The 18954-nt window shown below is 43.8% G+C and overlaps 1 protein-coding gene and 1 long non-coding RNA gene across 2 annotated transcripts in view; both read left to right on the top strand.

The window, feature by feature from the left end:
• LOC130681127 (zinc finger protein 541-like) overlaps positions 1-12987 on the top strand; it is a 58878-nt gene extending 45891 nt beyond the window's left edge. Inside the window, exons 17-19 of the mRNA XM_057493375.1 lie at positions 10227-10367; positions 10532-10713; positions 10824-12987. Of these exons, the coding sequence (XP_057349358.1) occupies positions 10227-10367; positions 10532-10713; positions 10824-10995 (495 nt within the window). The 3' untranslated portion in view covers positions 10996-12987. The remainder of the gene's footprint in view (positions 1-10226; positions 10368-10531; positions 10714-10823) is intronic.
• Positions 12988-13017: 30 nt separating this feature from the next.
• LOC130681022 (uncharacterized) lies at positions 13018-15632 on the top strand. Its single transcript, XR_008994059.1, has 2 exons — positions 13018-14797; positions 15426-15632. It is a non-coding gene; the product is annotated as an uncharacterized LOC130681022 (long non-coding RNA).
• Positions 15633-18954: the final 3322 nt, after the last annotated feature.

Genomic DNA, 18954 nt, shown 5'->3' on the forward strand with positions numbered 1-18954 from the left:
AGTCTGAGAGAAATCAGACAAATTAAAACAACCCATTCCTGGGGACTGTTCACATGCCATATGTTCTTTTAACAATAAATAGTTTGTAGTTGTAAGACTTTGGAGCGCTACAATTTGCACTTCTCCAAATTCTTGGTTGAGTTCCAACAGTATAGATCCAGTCCAATTTTGTTGTTTTACTGTATGCACAGGCCAGCTTAGATATCTCCTTCCTCATTCCCATGGCAGGTCCAGGAACTGGTGGGATGAGTGCATCTACAGCTGTAGCAGTGTGTGGATCTTTGTTGGGGTTTTTTGATGATCATCTTCTGGCATGAGTCTTCCAGAGGGTGCAGATGTTGGAAGTTCTTTTTCATATCGTATCTTAGTTCATTTTCGGGGTAGCCCAATTAGGCTTTGATCCTCTGTATAAACACAAACAGACCCTTTGCCTACACTTTTATATGCCCTTTATACCCTTGTGTAGAACTCGTTGGAGGTTACCACACAGGAACTGCCCTTTTTTTTTTTTTTTTTTTTTTGCTATCACTAATCTACACTTACATGACGAATATTATGTTTACTAGGCTCTCCCGTATACCAGGTCTCCCCTATAAACCCCTTTACAGTCACTGTCCATCAGCATAGCAAAATGTTGTAGAATCACTACTTGCCTTCTCTGTGTTGTACAGCCCTCCCTTTTCTCCTACCCCCCCATGCATGTTAATCTTAATACCCCCCTACTTCTCCCCCCCTTATCCCTCCCTACCCACCCATCCTCCCCAGTCCCTTTCCCTTTGGTACCTGTTAGTCCATTCTTGAGTTCTGTGATTCTGCTGCTGTTTTGTTCCTTCAGTTTTTCCTTTGTTCTTATATTCCACAGATAAGTGAAATCATTTGGTATTTCTCTTTCTCCGCTTGGCTTGTTTCACTGAGCATAATACCCTCCAGCTCCATCCATGTTGCTGCAAATGATTGGATTTGCCCTTTTCTTATAGCTGAGTAGTATTCCATTGTGTATATGTACCACATCTTCTTTATCCATTCATCTATTGATGGACATTTAGGTTGCTTCCAATTCTTGGCTATTGTAAATAGTGCTGCAATAAACATAGGGGTGCATCTGTCTTTCTCAAACTTGATTGCTGCATTCTTAGGGTAAATTCCTAGGAGTGGAATTCCTGGGTCAAATGGTAAGTCTGTTTTGAGCATTTTGATGTACCTCCATACTGCTTTCCACAATGGTTGAACTAACTTACATTCCCACCAGCAGTGTAGGAGGGTTCCCCTTTCTCCACAGCCTCGCCAACATTTGTTGTTGTTTGTCTTTTGGATGGCAGCCATCCTTACTGGTGTGAGGTGATACCTCATTGTAGTTTTAATTTGCATTTCTCTGATAATTAGCGATGTGGAGCATCTTTTCATGTGTCTGTTGGCCATCTGTATTTCTTTTTTGGAGAACTGTCTGTTCAGTTCCTCTGCCCATTTTTTAATTGGGTTATTTGTTTTTTGTTTGTTGAGGCGTGAGAGCTCCTTATATATTCTGGACGTCAAGCCTTTATCGGATGTGTCATTTTCAAATATATTCTCCCATACTGTAGGGATCCTTCTTGTTCTATTGATGGTGTCTTTTGCTGTACAGAAGCTTTTCAGCTTAATATAGTCCCACTTACTCATTTTTGCTGTTGTTTTCCTTGCCCGGGGAGATATGTTCAAGAAGAGGTCACTCATGTTTATGTCTAAGAGGTTTTCGCCTATGTTTTCTTCCAGGAGTTTAATGGTTTCATGGCTTACATTCAGGTCTTTGATCCATTTTGAGTTTACTTTTGTATATGGGGTTAGACAATGGTCCAGTTTCATTCTCCTACATGTAGCTGTCCAGTTTTGCCAGCACCACCTGTTGAAGAGACTGTCATTTTGCCATTGTATGTCCATGGCTCCTTTATCAAATATTAATTGACCATATATGTCTGGGTTAATGTCTGGATTCTCTAGTCTGTTCCATTGGTCTGTGGCTCTGCTCTTGTGCCAGTACCAAATTGTCTTGATTACTATGGCTTTATAGTAGAGCTTGAAGTTGGGGAGTGAGATCCCCCCTACTTTATTCTTCTTTCTCAGGATTGCTTTGGCTATTCGGGGTCTTTGGTGTTTCCATATGAATTTTTGAATTATTTGTTCCAGTTCATTGAAGAATGTTGCTGGTAGTTTCATAGGGATTGCATCAAATCTGTATATTGCTTTGGGCAGGATGGCCATTTTAACGATATTAATTCTTCCTAGCCACGAGCATGGGATGAGTTTCCATCTGTTAGTGTCCCCTTTAATTTCTCTTAAGAGTGACTTGTAGTTTTCAGAGTATAAGTCTTTCACTTCTTTGGTTAGGTTTATTCCTAGGTATTTTATTTTTTTTGATGCAATTGTGAATGGAGTTGTTTTCCTGATTTCTCTCTCTGTTGGTTCATTGTTAGTATATAGGAAAGCCACAGATTTCTGTGTGTTGATTTTGTATCCTGCAACTTTGCTGTATTCCGATATCAGTTCTAGTAGTTTTGGGGTGGAGTCTTTAGGGTTTTTTATGTACAGTATCATGTCATCTGCAAATAGTGACAGTTTAACTTCTTCTTTACCAATCTGGATTCCTTTTATTTCTTTATTTTGTCTGATTGCCGTGGCTAGGACCTCCAGTACTATGTTAAATAACAGTGGAGAGAGTGGGCATCCCTGTCTAGTTCCCGATCTCAGAGGAAATGCTTTCAGCTTCTCGCTGTTCAATATAATGTTGGCTGTGGGTTTATCATAGATGGCCTTTATTATGTTGAGGTACTTGCCCTCTATTCCCATTTTGCTGAGAGTTTTTAACATGAATGGATGTTGAACTTTGTCAAATGCTTTTTCAGCATCTATGGAGATGATCATGTGGTTTTTGTCTTTCTTTTTGTTGATGTGGTGGATGATGTTGATGGACTTTCGAATGTTGTACCATCCTTGCATCCCTGGAATGAATCCCACTTGGTCATGGTGTATGATCCTTTTGATGTATTTTTGAATTCGGTTTGCTAATATTTTGTTGAGTATTTTTGCATCTACGTTCATCAGGGATATTGGTCTGTAGTTTTCTTTTTTGGTGGGGTCTTTGCCTGGTTTTGGTATTAGGGTGATGTTAGCTTCATAGAATGAGTTTGGGAGTATCCCCTCCTCCTCTATTTTTTGGAAGACTTTAAGGAGAATGGGTATTATGTCTTCCCTGTATGTCTGATAAAATTCCGAGGTAAATCCATCTGGCCCGGGGGTTTTGTTCTTTGGTAGTTTTTTGATTACCTCTTCAATTTCGTTGCTGGTAATTGGTCTGTTTAGATTTTCTGTTTCTTCCTGGGTCAATCTTGGAAGGTTATATTTTTCTAGGAAGTTGTCCATTTCTCCTAGGTTTCCCAGCTTGTTAGCATATAGGTTTTCATAGTATTCTCCAATAATTCTTTGCATTTCCGTGGGGTCCGTCGTGATTTTTCCTTTCTCGTTTCTGATACTGTTGATTTGTGTTGACTCTCTTTTCTTCTTAATAAGTCTGGCTAGAGGCTTATCTATTTTGTTTATTTTCTCGAAGAACCAGCTCTTGGTTTCATTGATTTTTGCTATTGTTTTATTCTTCTCAATTTTATTTTATTTCTTCTCTGATCTTTATTATGTCCCTCCTTCTGCTGACCTTAGGCCTCATCTGTTCTTCTTTTTCCAATTTCGATAATTGTGACATTAGACCATTCATTTGGGATTGCTCTTCCTTTTTTAAATATGCTTGGATTGCTATATACTTTCCTCTTAAGACTGCTTTTGCTGTGTCCCACAGAAGTTGGGGCTTAGTGTTGTTGTTGTCATTTGTTTCCATATATTGCTGGATCTCCATTTTGATTTGGTCATTGATCCATTGATTATTTAGGAGCGTGTTGTTAAGCCTCCATTTGTTCGTGAGCCTCTTTGCTTTCTTTGTACAGTTTATTTCTAGTTTTATGCCTTTGTGGTCTGAAAAGTTGGTTGGTAGGATTTCAATCTTTTGGAATTTTCTAAGGCTCTTTTTGTGGCCTAGTATGTGGTCTATTCTGGAGAATGTTCCAAGTGCACTTCAGAAGAATGTATATCCCGCTGCTTTTGGATGTAGAGTTCTATAGATGTCTATTAGGTCCATCTGCTCTACTGTGTTGTTCAGTGCTTCCGTGTCCTTACTTATTTTCTGCCCAGTGGATCTATCCTTTGGGGTGAGTGGTGTGTTGAAGTCTCCTAGAATGAATGCATTGCAGTCTATATCCCCCTTTAGTTCTGTTAGTATTTGTTTCACATATGCTGGTGCTCCTGTGTTGGGTGCATATATATTTAGAATGGTTATATCCTCTTGTTTGACTGAGCCCTTTATCATTATGTAGTGTCCTTCTTTATCTCTTGTTTCTTTCTTTGTTTTGAAGTCTATTTTGTCTGATATTAGTACTGCAACCCCTGCTTTCTTCTCACTGTTGTTTGCTTGAAATATGTTTTTCCATCCCTTGACTTTTAGTCTGTACATGTCTTTGGGTTTGAGGTGAGTTTCTTGTAAGCAGCATATAGATGGGTCTTGCTTTTTTATCCATTCTGTTACTCTGTGTCTTTTGATTGGTGCATTCAACTCATTAACGTTTAGGGTGACTATTGAAAGATATGTACTTATTGCCATTGCAGGTTTTAAATTCGTGGTTACCAAAGGTTCAAGGTTAGCCTCTTTAGTATCTTACTGCCTAACTTAGCTCGCTTATTGAGCTGTTATATACACTGTCTGGAGATTCTTTTCTTCTCTCCCTTCTTGTTCCTCCTCCTCGATTCTTCATATGTTGGGTGTTTTGTGCTGTGCTCTTTCTAGGAGTGCTCCCATCTAGAGCAGTCCCTGTAAGATGTTCTGTAGAGGTGGTTTGTGGAAAGCAAATTCCCTCAGCTTTTGTTTGTCTGGGAATTGTTTAATCCCACCGTCATATTTGAATGATAGTCGTGCTGGATACAGTATCCTTGGTTGAAGGCCCTTCTGTTTCATTGTATTAAATATATCATGCCATTCTCTTCTGGCCTGTAGGGTTTCTGTTGAGAAATCTGACGTTAGCCTGATGGGTTTCCCTTTATAGGTGACCTTTTTCTCTCTAGCTGCCTTTAACACTCTTTCCTTGTCCTTGATCTTTGCCATTTTAATTATTATGTGTCTTGGTGTTGCCCTTCTTGGATCCTTTCTGTTGGGGGTTCTGTGTATTTCCGTGGTCTGTTTGATTACTTCCTCCCCCAGTGTGGGGAAGTTTTCAGCAATTATTTCTTCTAAGATACTTTCCATCTCTTTGCCTCTCTCTTCTTCTTCTGGGACCCCTATAATACGGATATTGCTCCTTTTAGATTGGTCACACAGTTCTCTTAATATTGTTTCATTCCTGGAGATCCTTTTGTCTCTCTCTATGTCAGCTTCCATGCGTTCCTGTTCTCTGATTTCAATTCCATCAATGGCCTCTTGCATTCTATCCATTCTGCTTATAAACCCTTCCAGAGTTTGTTTCATTTCTGCGATCTCCTTTCTGGCATCTGTGATCTCTTTCCGGACTTCATCCCATTTTTCTTGCGTATTTCTCTGCATCTCTGTCAGCATGTTTATGATTCTTATTTTGAATTCTTTGTCAGGAAGACTGGTTAGGTCTGTCTCCTTCTCTGGTGTTGTCTCTGTGATCTTTGTCTGCCTGTAGCTTTGCCTTTTCATGGTGATAGGAATAGTCTGCAGAACTGGGACGAGTGACGGCTGGAAGGACTTCCTTTCTTGTTGGTTTGTGGCCCTCCTCTCCTGGGAGAACAGCGGCCTCTAGTGGCTTGTGCTGCGCAGCTGTGCGCAGACAGGGTTTCTGCTTCCTGCCGGGCTGCTATGGAGTTAATCTCCGCTGTTGCTGTGGGCGTGGCCTGGCTCGGGCAGCTACTCCAAAATGGTGGAGTCGCGTTGGAGCAGGAGCTGCTGGGAGGCTATTTATCTCCGTAAGGGGCCTCCCTGCTCCCTGCAGCCCAGGGGTTAAGGTCCCCAGAGGTCCCGGATTCCCTACCTCTGGATTAAGTGGCCCGCCCTGCCCCTTTAAGACTTCCAAAAAGCACCCGCCAAAAGAAAACAACGACCACAAAAAAAAACAAGAAAAAAAATTTTTTTAATTAAAAAAAAAAAAATTTTTAATTAAAAAAAAAAAGGTGGTCGTTCGTTTTTCTTTATTCTCCGGTGCCAGCCTCACGCCTCTGCTCACCGGTCTTTCTGCCCTGTTTCCCTAATATTGGGGTCCCTGTCCCTTTAAGACTTCCAAACAGCGCTCGCCAAAACAAAGCAGCAAAAAAGCAAAAAAAAAAAAAAATGGTCGCGCGCTTTTCTTATGTCCTCTGTCGCCCAGCCTCCAGTGCCTGCTCACTGTTGTTGCTGCCCTGTTTTCCCAGTATCGAGGGCCCTGCACTCTGGCCCGGATGGCTGGGGCTGGGTGTTCGGCAGCCCTGGGCTCCGTCTCCCTCCCGCTCTGCCTGCTCTTCTCCCGCCGGGAGCTGGGGGGAGGGGCGCTCGGCTCCCGCGGGGCCGGGGCTTGTATCTTACCCCCTTCGCGAGGCGCTGGGTTCTCTCAGGTGTGGATGTGGTCTGGATATTGTCCTGTGTCCTCTGGTCTTTATTCTAGGAAGGGTTGTCTTTGTTATATTTTCATAGATATATGCTGTTTTGGGAGGAGATTTCCGCTGCTCTACTCACGCCGCCATCTTCCGCCCCACCTATTGACCCTTTTTTATAGTCCAGAACATGGTTTACCTCTTGGTAAGTGTTCTTCGTACACTTGAAGGTGGTGTACCTGCTGTGTGTGAGTGGAGCTCTATAAATGAGAGTTCGTTGTGGCTCAGAGTGTGGTTTAGGTCTTCCACCCTTTTACTGTCTAATTGTTCCAGCAATTGTTGAGAATGGGATATTAAAATGTTTTCCTATAATTGTGGGTCTATTTTTCCCCAAAGTTCTATAATTTTTTGCTTCATATATTTTGAAGCCCTGGTGTAGACATATGAACTTTTAGGATTCTTACATCTTCTAGATTAATTGACCCTTTTATCATTATGAAATTATTTACTTTTTCTCTGGAAGTACTATTTGGTCTGAAATCTACTTTTTTCTGATATTAGTATATCCAACCTCTCCAGCTTTCTTAAAAATGGGTGCTAGCATGCTATATCATTTTTTTTCATCTCACTTTTAAACTATTTAGCCTTTACAGCTAAAGTGTGTTCTTATAAATAACATGTGTTCAGTGTTGCTTTTTTATTTCCTATTAAATATTCCGCCTTTTAAATTAGGGTGTTTAGAACATTCACATTTAATGTTGTTATTGAATGGTTAGGTTTAAGTCCATCATCTTGCTATTTGTTTTCTATTTGTCCCATCTGTTGTTTGTTTCCCCTTTCCACTTTTTCTGCCTTCTTTTGGCAGAAAAAATTAATGTAGTAAATTGTAGGATTCTGTTTTATCTCCTTTGTCAGCTTGTTGGCTATAACTGTATTTTATTATTTTGGTGGTTGCTTTAGGGTTAATAGTATGCATCATTAACTTACCACAGTCTCCCTTCAAGTGATTTGATAGCATTTCATGTGCAGAATGAAAACCTTCCAGTAGTGTACTTACATTTCTCCTCCTGGCCTTTATACAATTGTTGTTATGCATTTCATTTTACATATGTTTTAAACCCCACTATACATTGTTGATATTTTTGTTTAAATGGTAAATTATTTGTAGATAGCTTTAAATAATAAAATGTCTTATATAGTTACCCATGTACTTACATTTTCATTGCTCCGCATTCCTTTATGTAGATACGTATTTCCATCTGGTATCATTTTTCAGAAGGAAATAAATGTAAGTCATTTAACATTTCTTAAAGTGCAGATTTGCCAATAATGAATTTTTCCAGCTTCTGTATAGCTAAAAAAGAACCTTTATTTGACCTTCATTTCTGAAAGACATCTTTGTTAAGTGTGGAATTCTAGCTTGGCAGGTCTTTTCTCTGTAATTTAAAGAGGTAATTTACTTTCTTCTGGCTTTTATTATTTTTCATAAGAAATCTCCAGATTTCTGTGTCTTTGGTCCTCTGCATATAACATGTCTTTTTTTTTTTCTGGCTGGATATTTGTCAGAATTTCTCTTTATCTCTGGCTTTGAGCAATTTTATTATGATGGGCTTTGGTGTGCTTTCTTCATTTTTCTTTCTTGTGCTTGCAGTTTCTTGAGCTTCTTGTATCTGTGGGTTTATAGTTTTCCTTACATTTGGGGAAATTCAGTCTTGTTTCTTCAAACATTTCTTGCATCCCCCCTTCTCCTTTGAGGGCTCCACTTAGTGGGTGCTGGGCTTCCTGCAGTTGTCCGGGAGTCACCGATGCTCTTTTTATTTCAACTGATTCTTCTTTTCTCTGTGTGTTTCATTTTGGATGATTTTTATTGCTATATTTCTAAGTTCAGTAATCCTTTCTTCTGCAGTATCTAATCTGCAGTGTAGTTTTCATCTCAGACATTGTAATTTTAATCTCTAGGAGTTCTTTTTGGGTCTCATTAGTGTCCCATGTCTCTACTTAACTTTTTCGACATATAATGTACAATTATAATGACTTTTAGTGCCCTTTCCTGCTAATTCTAACATCTGTGTCCATTCTGGGTTGATTTTGATGGATTGATTTTTTTCCCATTATATGTCATATTTTCCTGCTTTCTATGCCTGGTAATTTTTCAGTGGATTCCTGGCATTGAGAATTATAGATTGTTGAGTGCTGAATATTTTTGTATTCTTAGTAAGTATTCTTGAACTTTGTTCTGATACGTGGTTACTTGAAAACAGCTTGTTCCTTTTGGGTACTGGTTTTGGATTCGTTTAAATTGGACCATTTTTGTCTAAGGCTAATTATTCCTCATTACGGAGGCAAAACCCTCCTCATTTCTCTATCAATGTCCCATGAACTATGAGTTTTTTCCCCACCCCAGCGGGTGGAAACCAGGTGCTATTCCTGGCCCTGTGTGAGGTACCTTTTCGTCTAATTCTTTCAGGTGGTTCTTTACCCAGTTTGTGGCCACCTCATACTCACATGCTGGTCAGCACATTGCTGAATGCTGGAGGGGAGCGCCCCCCAGATCTCTGGAATTTTCCTCTGAGCAGCTCTTCCCTGTCCTGCCTTATCCTGTGAACTCTCACCGCCTTGTTCTCCCAGAACCCTCCCTCCCATCTCAGCTCAGGAAGCCCACCAGGCTCTGCCCAGATCCCTCTCCCCAGGCCATGGCCTGGAAACTCTCCCAAGCTGTATTGTGTTGGCACAGTGGTAGCTTATTTTCTGTCTCTCAGAAAGACTTGTTCTTGGCTTGCCTAGCGTCTTCCCAAACATCATTTCAGACATTTTGACTGTTTCTTCTCATTGTTTTCAATGGGAAGGTCAGTGTAGCTCCTGTTGCTCCATCTTGTTTGGAAGCAGAAGTCCAACTTCTTTTTTTTTCTTCTAACTGAGTGATATTTCTTAGGCAGAGGATTTACTACTCTGGCTCCTAGTCTTTGAAGATATACAGAGCTGAAAACATTTCACATGGAGAAAGTATTTTCTGAAGTGAGCCCCACATCTTAACTGGCCAATTTAATTTTCCTGAGAAATCGTCTTCCTAGAGCAATTAAACTTTCCTGTTCCGTTTTGTTTTACAGAAGTTATTATTAATGGGGTCCATTCTTAGTGGGGGGAGAGCACATGGTGAGATCTGAATGCCCAAGGATCTGACTGTGCCCTCAAAACCCCCTCCTCCTCTCGTGGGCCACTTGCCTCTGCACTGCAGGGCTCTGCCTGGCTGTTGCAAAGGCTTTGTGGTACCTGCTGATGAGGGCATCCTGCTGCAGGGAGTCCCAGTTGGTAAATGCATAGCCATTAGGCCTGACGTCACAGTGAGCGCCTGTGTAGGGAACCCTCGTGTACACCTTCCGGTAGGGAAGGGCTCCCGGGATTGTCTTGGGGCTTAGAGAGCGTGCAGAGCTTGGACGGTGTTGGCTACGGTGGATTTACCCTGAGCCCCTCATCACCAGCAGGACTCTGTGCTTCTGTACTCCTTGTAGCCCAGGGGCATGCCAAGCCAAAGGGGAGGGACATTCCAGGAGAGCTTTCAGAAAGTGCCGAGCCCCATGGCGAGGGGTCATGTGAGGCAGTGCCCAAAGCCCGCTGCTGTTTTCTTTCGCCAGGTTCAGACAAAGACAGTGGCCCAGTGTGTAGAGTATTACTACACCTGGAAAAAAAAGATCAGGTTTGCCTATGTTCGGGCCCCAGGCCTGGGAAATGGGGTCAAAAGAAAGCTGGACGAGGCAGACAGAACAGAAACAAAGGTAGGGGATTCTGGGGCAAGGGGGTCTCACTGGAGTTCAGTGCTGGTCTGGATAGCTACTGATCACCCAGGTTGGGGTGGGAAAGGGTGCCCCTACAGAGGAAAGCATTTCCCTTAGAAGGGTGGAAGGTTGGCACCCTGATGTCATTTCTGCCCCTTCTACAGGCCACTTGCAGTCCTCAGAAGAGACCCAAATGCCATCCAACCCCCGAGTTGAAGATGAAGACCAAGAGTTACAGGGGAGAATCCATCGTCAACACAAGCCCAAATGCTGGTCCCAAGCAGACCCCTGAGCCTCCGGGGAGCGAAAAGGGCCGAGGCACTTTTCCCTGCAGAGAGTGTGAGAGGTGGGCACTAGCCCTGTCCCAGATGCACCCACACAGCCTGCCCTTTGTCCCTTTGGGCCCTCAGCCCACCTTCCCCCTGCTCTGACCCGTGTCCTCTGCTGACTCTGCAGGGTGTTTGACAAGATCCAGAGTCGAAATGCCCTCATGAGGCAGCACCGGCTTCAGGACCCCATGGAACCAACTGTTAGGGCGGAGAGACCAGCGAAGGCCTTCCTGCTCCAAGATGAGGAGGAGGAGGAGGAAGGGGAGATGGGGGCTGACATGGGCCCCTTGCAGGGGTGATTTGGGCCGTGAGCCGGGGCCAGGCAGCACGTCATCGGGATGAGGACCTCGGGCTGTCACCTCTCCCTTCAGCCTCCCCGAGGTGTTCAGGGCATCCCTCTGCCTCCACCCCCACCCCCCTGCCCCCACTGACCAGCCCAGCTTGCAAACACAGCGGGCATTGGCCATCAACAGGCAGAGCGCCGCCATCGTTGGACACTGTGACATCCTTGCCAGCTGGTGCCAGAGGCTCCATACTCTTTAGGTCAATAGTCTCTCCCCTTCTATTCTCTGGAGCAGGGCATCTTGTGTGGGGAAACATGTTAGATCTGAGTCCTCACCAATCTTCGCCTCAATTTTGGGGTTTCATTACATCTGTTAGAGAAGGCCGAGGCGTGGACACCCAGTGGGAAAATACTTCTGGATCTCCCAACATGTCAGACTCCTCATCAGGAGACCGTGCCCTCTGCATTTAGCCCCTAGTGTGGCAATGACTTTGTACATTCTTAAGTTTTTTTGGTACAAGTCAATTTGTAAATCTTATTAAATTGTGTTAAGCAGCTATCTTCTGGCTTCTCTGGCCTGTTGAGCCAACAAAGGCTTTAGGGCTCCTGCCACTCGCCAGCGCCGCAGAAACGAGTGAGCTTAGTCTCTGCCCTGGAGGGGGCAGGTCCCCATACATTCCGGGAGCCGGCCCTTAGGTGCCCACTGCAGTGTGTGTCAGTGCCCAGTCCATGCAGTGGGCACACAGCGACACAGGAGGGACCCAGGTGCTCCCTTCAGGGAGCTCACATTTTAGGAGCAGGAGAGCAGCAGGAATAAATAAGCAAAGAGGTGACTTTAGCTATTGCTTTGGGCCATAAGGACAGAAGAGTCAGCAGCGTAGTGACCAGCAGTCAGGACATGACGGTGGTTCCACTGTGTCCGGGGTGAAGTCAGGGTCTCCCAGCAGCGGCCAGCTCAGCATGCAGATCGCAGCAGGGACGAAGATCACCTCCTCCTGCCCCAAGGTCCAAACCAGGGAGCACAGGAAAGAGCACGTTCCTCCCTCCTTCGTCTTGTCCCTTTTTTGAGAGCGGGGAGAGCTTGTAACAGTCTCCAGAAGAATGCCTCTGGGTCCATTGGTCAGGACTGGGGCCCATGCTTTTTCTAAACTGATCCCTGGCAGTAGGAAGGGCTATGGCCGCAGTCATCCCGATATCCAAGGTCTCCTCAGGACCGGGGGAAACCAGCATGTTTCCTCAGGTTTCCTGCCACCTGACCAAAGCGGAAATTCTTTTTGCCAGGAAAAGAAGAGGAAGCATGAGTGGCTACTGGGTCGGGAGCCCTTGCGTACACCACAAGGTGACAGGAGGAAAATAAGGCAGGGGCTCAAATCCTAAAGAGTGACCAGGGTGTGGCAGATGGCGTTAGGGGGTAGGCCAGGGAAGGCCACCCGGAGGAGGCTGCTGAGGCCACGGTCTGTATTCCAGGCCACGGCATGGCAAGTGCTGACTCTGCCACGGGAACTAGCGGAGGGTTAAAAGTTCTGTGGCTGCTGTGCCGAGGTTGCAGGAGGCAAGACGGCAAGCCTGGAGAGGTGACAGAGGCTTTCAGAGACGACGGTGGCCTGGGCTGGGTAGCCATAAAGAGGGACAGAAACTCAGGGATTAGGGATGCGCCTCAGGAGACTCAGACTTACTGATGGGTCACGCTGTGAGAAACCCACTCACTGGTCCAAATTCAGTAAGTGGACATGGAGAGAAAGAGGACAGCGGAGCGAGGCTTTAATGTCGGTCTTGCAGGATTGGGAGTCTGGTGGGCAGGCACACCTGGGGAGTTTGGCGACATTAATTTACCTCCTAGTGCGCGAGTCCCTCCCCTGGTTCCTCATTGACTGAGTACTGCAGGGTTCACATTCTTTCCCGGACGTCGCCTAAGGCAATTACATCTTTCTTATTGGTACATTTAAAAACCTCAGCCAGGTATAACCAGGCCCTTATCAATTCCCACCCGACTCTCAGCCTGAGCAGCTTCCACCGCGTGGCCCTTTGTTAATTTAAACCTCCTGGTGGGAGTAAATCACATTTAGGTTTTATGCTGTTTTCTGACAGCTGTGACAGTGTCTCAGGCTTTCCTTGTTTCGGATGCCTTGACGGCTTTGAGACGTCCTGGTCAGGTATTTTGGAGATTGTGCCTCAGTTGGAATTGTGTGTTTTTCTCATGATTAAACTGGAAGACCATAGAGGAGAAGGGTCACTGTCATCACATGTTATCAAGGGTGCATGTGTCAATGTGGTGATTCATCCCTGCTGGTGTGAGCCTCAGCCACCTGGCTGCCGATGCTTGTCAGGTTTTTGCACCCTCAACTCAGTCTTCCTCCCCATACTGTACAGGAAGTCACTTAAGGAGGAAGGAGTTGTGCTCCACCTTTTTTATTATTTTGGTATTAATATACAATCACATGAGCAACATTGTGGTTACTAGATTCCCCTCTGTGGGATTGATGGGGTTGATACATAATTCAAGTAAGGTAGAAATCAAATGTATAAGCACACATGACTTGACTGTTTTTCCCACACACTCTGTTGATGTGTAATCAAGGACTGAGTGATGGGAACCAAAGCAGTTCTCATGGCTCGGAGCCATCTTCACACAGTTTGGTATCCTTGAGAAGCCTCACAACCTTGGGCTAGACTCAAGGCCGGATAATGATGTTTGAGTTCATTGTAAGTTCATTTCTCAGTAAACATGAGGAGTATCTTCTCAGCATTGCTCTTGAGCTGTTATGCCTTGAGCTCCCTGGCTGACCCTTTCAGGTCTTCAACAACTCATGTCTCCTCCTTTGCGGCTTAGAGGCAGGGAGGGGACTGACTGGCAAGTGGGGCCCGAACAGGGACCGTTGAAACTCAGAGCAGGGAAGCTCCACTCGGGCGACCCTTGACAAGCAGAGTGGGCAGCTCCGAAGGTCGTCGATCCGGTAAGACTCCCGAGAAATCGCACATAGGGACAGGATCGAGATGTCAGGACACTATAATAGGCCAAACAGACCAAAGCAGCTAACTGAAGGACTATTTAAAATTACTCTGTGCCCTCCTAAAAACATCAGGAGTGAAAACTTCTAAGAGGGATTTTGCCCAATTGCATAAATACATTTAAAAATATTGTTATTGGTTGCCACCGCAGGGAACCCTCAAACAAACTAATTGGGCTAATGTTACGAGAGATCTTAAGAAAGCTCATGGACAGGGCAATGCTATTCCTTTGCCTATCTAGTCTTTATGTAACGATCACTCCTGCTTTGCAACCTTTACAAACTCCCCCTTTTTAGGGGCTCACCCGGGATAACCTCAGAGGTGAGTATCAGCATCCAAGCCTGCCTTTTCTTTCACTGTCCTTATAGAAGGAAGCTGTCTGTGGCACACATCGGGCGCTCGTCAGCCACTTAAATGGGACGAGCCCGGCTGCTGATGTCAAAGTCTCGAGCGACAGTTTCCCCTGCGTCTCCCTCAGTGGATGCCCCATCTCCCATGGGAGCCGGGAAAGTCAGCTGAGTGGAGGCCCGGATTCCCTTTCAGAGGCCTCTCCTTGGATGCGAGGGACCGAGGAAAGCCATGAGCACCTGCGAGAGTCTAGGCTGAGGCTGCACTTCAGCGGCTTCTGAAAGGCCTGCGTGTCTGGAATCAGACCCCGACAGCCCGACTGGGTATCTGTGAGAAGTGCCTCTCCGTCTCTGACTTCCAGCCTGCTTCAGCCTGCCCTGGCCTCTGAGTGAGGCAGGGGGTGTCCCTAACTCTCTTCTAACTTCATCAATCTCACGGAACCTGACACTCACCCCCGCAAGGTAGGAGATCCATGCTTCGCTCTTATTCCTGACTTAATGCTGCACTCTTCATCTCATAAAATGTGTCTGGGCACCCGTTAGCCACTTAAAAGACGATTAGCAGCGGCTACCAGTCTTTTAAGTCTCCGGTGAAAGGTTTCCCGGTGTCTGCCGCTCCTTGACCCCCCGCCTCTGGACGGATGGGAATATCGGGGAGTGGCTGAGCTGATTTCCTACTTTCCTATCCTAATCGGACTCCGAGGGCGGACTGGATCAGTAGACTGTGGTCCTTAGATCTCAGGTCCGGCTGATTGATCCTATGGCGCTGAGTGAACCTCCAGCTAGGCTGCTGCCTATGCGAAAGATGCAGATGATCCCCGACCTCTTATCTCACAGATCAGATTTCTTACAGTAGGTGATTAGCAGGATAATTCCCAAGCAGTGAGAGAAACTGGTGTTTAAGGGTATAAACCCCACCATAAATGTCCGTAATAGTCTCTGAATTTTATCTCTCCCTTTCAAAGCAGTCCTTTTACGCCTGCGCCACTTTTTCCTGTGTAATGTAATGTAAATGGAGTCTGTAAAGCCATCAAGCTGAAAGGTCAAACCAACAAGTAAATAGCTCTATTCTGTTAACTCCTTTCCCTAGAGGCAGTCGTCCTGGAGCTAAGCATTTCCTTGTTTGCAGCCCCAGGGAAGCGAAACGAGCCTGTGACTCAGATCAAGGCTCTAAGCAGTGAAGAAAAGTCACACAGTCCCTGCACTTATCAGACAAGCAGGGGCCTCTCCAGGAAGGACTAAAGCTCGGGCAGAAGAAACTAGGAAAACTAACTGAGAGTAATTCAATCCCTACACTCTAAGAAAGAAGTGTCTTATCTTCTGCACACAAACCTGGCCTCAACACAAACACTGATTAGAGAGGCTTGGCCCCTGAAAGAAGTATGCGATATAATGTTATGCAGCTAAATATATTTTGCCACAAGGAAAATAGTGAAAAGCCCCGTGCACTACTACAATATGGAAGTAGTTATCTAAATTCCTTTAGTGAAAATCTATTCTATTTACTGGTTCATCATTATCTTTGAAAATTGGGAAGTCTTAAACTAGACTCCCTGAGGTAGAAGAAATTTATCTTTTACAACACAGCCTGGCTTTAAATGACTGGTGCTAGAATTGTACTTGCATTTCATTTCCAGCCCCCTGGACACACACAGTCCGTATCAGTTCAGAGCCTTCATCGTCACTGTTAGTCTGGGGCCATCTAAACCTTAACCCAGTTACATAAACTGCTTGCCCTTAGAGTGTATTCTTGAAAACTGAAGTACTTTAATCAAGTAAGCTAAAAAGAAAGAAGGCAATTGAATATTAGTAACTCAAATCTTTAATCAGTTTGTGTATATATATATATATATTTTAATATTTTTTATTGAAGGGTAGTTGACGCACAGTATTACATTACATTAGTTTCAACTGTACAACACAGTGATAAAACATTTATATATATAATTCTAGGTTCCAGGTATCACCCTACCAAGCTGATACAATATCTTGACTATATTCCTTATGCTATACATTATATTCCGGTTACTTATTTATTTTACCATTGGAAGTCTGTCCTTTTTTTTTTTTTTTTTTTTTTTTTTTTTTGAGGGCATCTCTCATATTTATTGATCAAATGGTTGTTAACGACAATAAAATTCTGTATAGGGGAGTCAATGCTCAATGCACAATCATTAATCCACCCCAAGCCTAACTTTCGTCAGTCTCCAATCTTCTGAGGCATAACAAACAAGTTCTTACATGGAGAACAAATTCTTACATAATGAATAAGTTACATAGTGAACAGTACAAGGGCAGTCATCACAGAAACTTTCGGTTTTGCTCATGCATTATGAACTATAAACAGTCAGTTCAAATATGTATACTCATTTGGTTTTTATACTTGATTTATATGTGGATACCACATTTCTCTCTTTATTATTATTATTTTTAATAAAATGCTGAAGTGGTAGGTAGATACAAGATAAAGGTAGAAAACATAGTTTAGAGTTGTAAGAGAGCAAATGTAGATGATCAGGTGTGTGCCTGTAGACTATGTGTTAATCCAAGCTAGACCAGGGCAATAAAACATCCACGTATGCAGAAGATTTCTCTCAGAACAGGGGGGGTGAGGTTCTAAGCCTCGCCTCTGTTGATCCCCAATTTCTCACCTGATGGCCCCCCTGCGACTGTGCCTGTCTTAGGTTGTTCCTCCCTTGAGGAATCTTACCCGTCTCTGGCTAACCAGTCAACTTCCGGGGCCATACAGGGAAATGTAAAGTTGGTAAGTGAGAGGGAAGCCTTATTGTTTGAAAAGATTAGCTTTTTACTTCTTTGCATATTTATGCCCTGTGGCTTCTATGCCCAGCATTTGTCTTGAGGTATCTTTACCACTTGGAAGAATTATGATACTCGGTAAATTTGATATGAGGCACGAATTCTATTTAAGGGTTGTAATTAGGAAGGAAGAAGAAAAGCTATAGAAGTAGCAGGCGGAAGAAAACATGGGAAGATTGATTATTTCTTTAACATATCTTCTTGTAGAGTACTTCAGCATGTATAGGTTTTAAGCTACTACTTAAATTGCGCACACACATTAACATAATAGGAGTATAGTTACATAACCAAAGCATATCTGTAATTACCAGCCATCTGCAGTGAAACCAAGAAAACCAGTTAGGCACCTTAGGCATTTGTGAAAACTTATCTATGATATGGTGGATATTGTCCAACTGAACTTGAACAGTCTGAGAGAAATCAGACAAATTAAAACAACCCATTCCTGGGGAATGTTCACATCCCTTATGTTCTTTTAACAGTAAATAGTCTGTAGTTGTAAGATTTTGGAGTGCTACAATTTGCACTTCTCCTAATTCTTGGTTGAGTTCCAACAGTATAGATCCAGTCAAATTTGTTGTTTTACTGTATGCACAGGCCAGCTTAGATATCTCCTTCCTCATTCCCATGGCAAGTCCAGGAACTGGTGGGTTGAGTGCATCTACAGCTGTAGCAGTGCGTGGATCTTTGTTGGGGTTTTTTGATGATCATCTTCTGGCATGAGTCTTCCAGAGAGTGCTGATGTTGGAAGTTCTCTTTCATATCGTATCTTAGTTCATTTTCGGGGTAGCCCAATTAGGCTTTGATCCTCTGTATAAACACAAACAGACCCTTTGCCTACACTTTTATATGTCCTTTATATCATTGTGTAGAACTCATTAGAGGTCACCACATAGGAACTACATTTTTTTTTTTTAATCATTAATCTACACTTACATGACGAATACTTTGTTTACTAGGCTCTCCCCTATACCAGGTCCCCCCTATATACTCCTTTACAGTCACTGTCCATTAGCGTAGCAACCTGTTGTAGAATCACTACTTGTCTTCTCTGTGTTGTACAGCCCTCCCCTTTCTCCCACCCCGCTATGGATGCTAATCTTAATACCCCCCTACTTCTCCCCCCCTTATCCCTCCCTACCCACCCATCCTCCCCAGTCCCTTTCCCTTTGGTACCTGTTAGTCCATTCTTGAGTTCTGTGATTCTGCTGCTGTTTTGTTCCTTCAGTTTTTCCTTTGTTCTTATATTCCACAGATAAGTGAAATCATTTGGTATTTCTCTTTCTCCGCTTGGCTTGTTTCACTGAGCATAATACCCTCTAGCTCCATCCATGTTGCTGCAAATTATTGGATTTGCCCTTTTCTTATAGCTGAGTAGTATTCCATTGTGTATATGTACCACATCTTCTTTATCCATTCATCTATCGATGGACATTTAGGTTGCTTCCAATTCTTGGCTATTGTAAATAGTGCTGCGATAAACATAGGGGTGCACTGATCTTTCTCATACTTGATTGCTGCGTTCTTAGGGTAAATTCCTAGGAGTGCAATTCCTGGGTCAAATGGTAAGTCTGTTTTGAGCATTTTGATGTACCTCCATACTGCTTTCCACAATGGTTGAACTAACTTACATTCCCACCAGCAGTGTAGGAGGGTTCCCCTTTCTCCACAGCCTCGCCAACATTTGTTGTTGTTTGTCTTTTGGATGGCAGCCATCCTTACTGGTGTGAGGTGATACCTCATTGTAGTTTTAATTTGCATTTCTCTGATAATTAGCGATGTGGAGCATCTTTTCATGTGTC

Source organism: Manis pentadactyla, chromosome 15 (genome assembly GCF_030020395.1).
Source record: "Manis pentadactyla isolate mManPen7 chromosome 15, mManPen7.hap1, whole genome shotgun sequence".
NCBI classification, from domain to species: Eukaryota; Metazoa; Chordata; class Mammalia; order Pholidota; family Manidae; genus Manis; species Manis pentadactyla.